At 40.6% G+C, this 2588-nt stretch overlaps 1 protein-coding gene across 1 annotated transcript; it reads right to left on the bottom strand.

Moving 5' to 3' along the window:
* Positions 1–1062: 1062 nt before the first annotated feature.
* LOC140154134 (uncharacterized) lies at positions 1063–1485 on the bottom strand. Its single transcript, XM_072176741.1, has one exon. It carries the CDS (start codon positions 1483–1485, stop codon positions 1063–1065), a length of 423 nt encoding a protein of 140 aa, XP_072032842.1.
* Between the last annotated feature and the right edge of the window lie 1103 nt (positions 1486–2588).

The following is a 2588-nucleotide window of genomic DNA, read 5'->3' as shown; positions in this document are numbered from 1 at the left end:
ACGTTGTGTTTTTTAGCAGCACAAGAAATATACAATTAAAATATAGGGAGTGCAGCTTTGTTCGCTTTGTTGCCTACATTGAAGAGGCTTCGATACTAACAAGTGAACAGTATATCAGTTTGCTGATATGTATAAGAGCCTTTAGCAAAGCAGAAGTGCAGGATTGTAAACACGGGTCGATGACACAACCATAATCAATTTGTCTTCAGTAATTCCATAATGACCCATGCAATAAGTGATCATTAAACAAGCATGTCTCGGATCGTTGTCTGCGGTCAATAGATAGTCAAGTGCGTAAGTGTGTAAGAGGTTGTCAATTCAAGCATGGTCGTACAATTTTTGAAGGCAACGAAGCTTGGCTGAGCTCAATGAACCATTTTGGATGTCCTCTCTAATGTCCTCTCTAACTTGTGCAAATGAAATCACGTCTTCACTTTCATATAGCTCAGAGCCATCAATCTCTTCCACCATTTTAAATAATGAACCTTGCACCGCAATAATATATTCAAAGTTTCTACACAAAGAATAAATAGTATTATATCACTCAAGTTGAACAAATCCTTTATTCCATACAAGGATTGCTTCGTAAACATGGCAAAAATATATAGGAGTCAGAAAATTTGCGAAATATATAGGTCACAAAAATGTTTCCTCTATTTTATCACAATTTTTTAACTTCACCTAGGATTATTGGGGGGTTGAAAGGTATTCCAGCCCCACACCAAAATTATTGAGGGAGCTGAGCCCCCCCGCCCCGGTTCCTAAGCCTATGCTAGAAGTTGCCCCGGGTAAGATGGTAGGGTCAAATGTATTTCGTTAAAGTGAGAGCAAACTGATGGTGAACAATTACATTGAACCGTTTGACGGCTTGTTTGAGCGTTTTAAAATCCAATCTCCGTTAGACGAGGATTAGCGGTAACCTGTATTGACAGACAGAAGGCATGTTTTGTTGGAAGTGTTTATTAGCTTTTAATATTCATCCAAAAAATTGCAGAAGCTATACTTGTTAAATCAAAATTGTTGATTCTTTTTTTCCGCTTAAACGAAACGTCATCATCATCATCATCGGCTGCCCATCGAGTTCGATGAAGGCTCAGTTATCGAAGTTGATGGGTGTCTCTTTCTCCATCCTTCAAGATACTTCTCCTTTCGCTTCCGCTCCACTGTTTTCCCAGCATCATGGATCTTCTTCCTCCAATTGACCCGGTCACTAGCTTTCGTCTCCCATGTATCAACATCCATGTCAGCTGTCTTCAGATGACGCTTCACAACATCTCTGTACCGAAATTTCTGTCCACCACGTTTTCTCTTTCTTTCTGTGAGTTCAGCATACATCACAGCTTTCGGAAGTCTTTCATCAGGCATCCTCACGACATGACCGGTCCATCGCAGTTGGCTTTTCACTAGGATGGCTTCTACGCTCTCCATTTTGGCTCTCTGAAGCACCTCTCCATTAGGGACTCGGTCCTGCCATGTTATTCCCATGATACATCTAAGGTGGCGAAGTTGAATGGAAGTTAACTTCTTGATGTGTCTCCGATAGAGTGTGTACGTCTCAGTAGAATACAGCAGACAGGGTAGGACAAACACGCGATACAGTTTACATTTGGTCGCAAGTCTTATACCACGCTGGGACCAAACTCTTTTTTCCAGAGATCCAAAGGCACTGGTGGCACTCTGAATTCGTCTTGTGATCTCCGACGAAACGAAACGTAACCCACGGGTGAATATACATCATTATCCGATATGGTTTAAAACTAGAGCTTTTGCTGATCCATAGCTGTCCAGGTAAGTTTGTCTTTAGGTTCCACAGTTTTCCTCTTAAATTCAGACATCTAACCCCATCATTGATCTCTGTACTTTTTTTGTGTGTGTGTGTTTTGTGGTTTGTTTTTATTTTTTATTTTTTTTGGAGGGATGGTTGGTTGGTGGGGGTGTGTGTGGGTGTGTGTGTGTGGGGGTGTTGGTTAGGTTGGATGGGTTGGATGGGTGGGGTGTGTAGGGGTGTTTTGGATGCAATGGTAAGTGCTATTCAGAAAATGCCGCGAGGACCCGTTACGGTGAATATGTCGTGCCTAAGAAAGGGCACATACCATCTAATTGTTCGTTTATGAATGATGCGGTATTGATCAGTTACCACCCGAAAACACTTATGGTCATGTCAGTGTTAACGTGAATTTTAATCCAATAATCCTTTTAGGGCTCAAATTATGCTCGTAGCTTGATATCAAATCGTTGTCTAGTCAAAGAAACATACCCAAAGTCATGCCATGCTTATAAAAACACGAATAATTTTGAGAAATCGGTGCATGGTTGCACACTGAAACATGATAGGCTTTCCCAGCATTCATAGCTATTCAGATCTGCATATGGCCAATTTTCTTCTAAGCTTTAAGTAATTTTTCTTTCTGCCCTCACATTGGGGATGTTTCTTTTTCACTGTTGCCTTAATGCTTTCTGTTTAATTAACCTCTTTAGTCAAATTGGTTTCTTATTACAAAAAAAAACAACCATAAGGTATGCACGTCCCTTTTGGTAAATTGTACCTTTAAGGGATCCAAAATGAGCGTTTATTGCGTTTCGACAGT

The sequence above is a fragment of the Amphiura filiformis genome, chromosome 6 (genome assembly GCF_039555335.1).
Source record: "Amphiura filiformis chromosome 6, Afil_fr2py, whole genome shotgun sequence".
In the NCBI taxonomy this organism is placed as follows: Eukaryota; Metazoa; Echinodermata; class Ophiuroidea; order Amphilepidida; family Amphiuridae; genus Amphiura; species Amphiura filiformis.
Note: the sequence above shows the minus strand (reverse complement) of the source record. Positions and strands in the feature narration are given on the sequence as shown.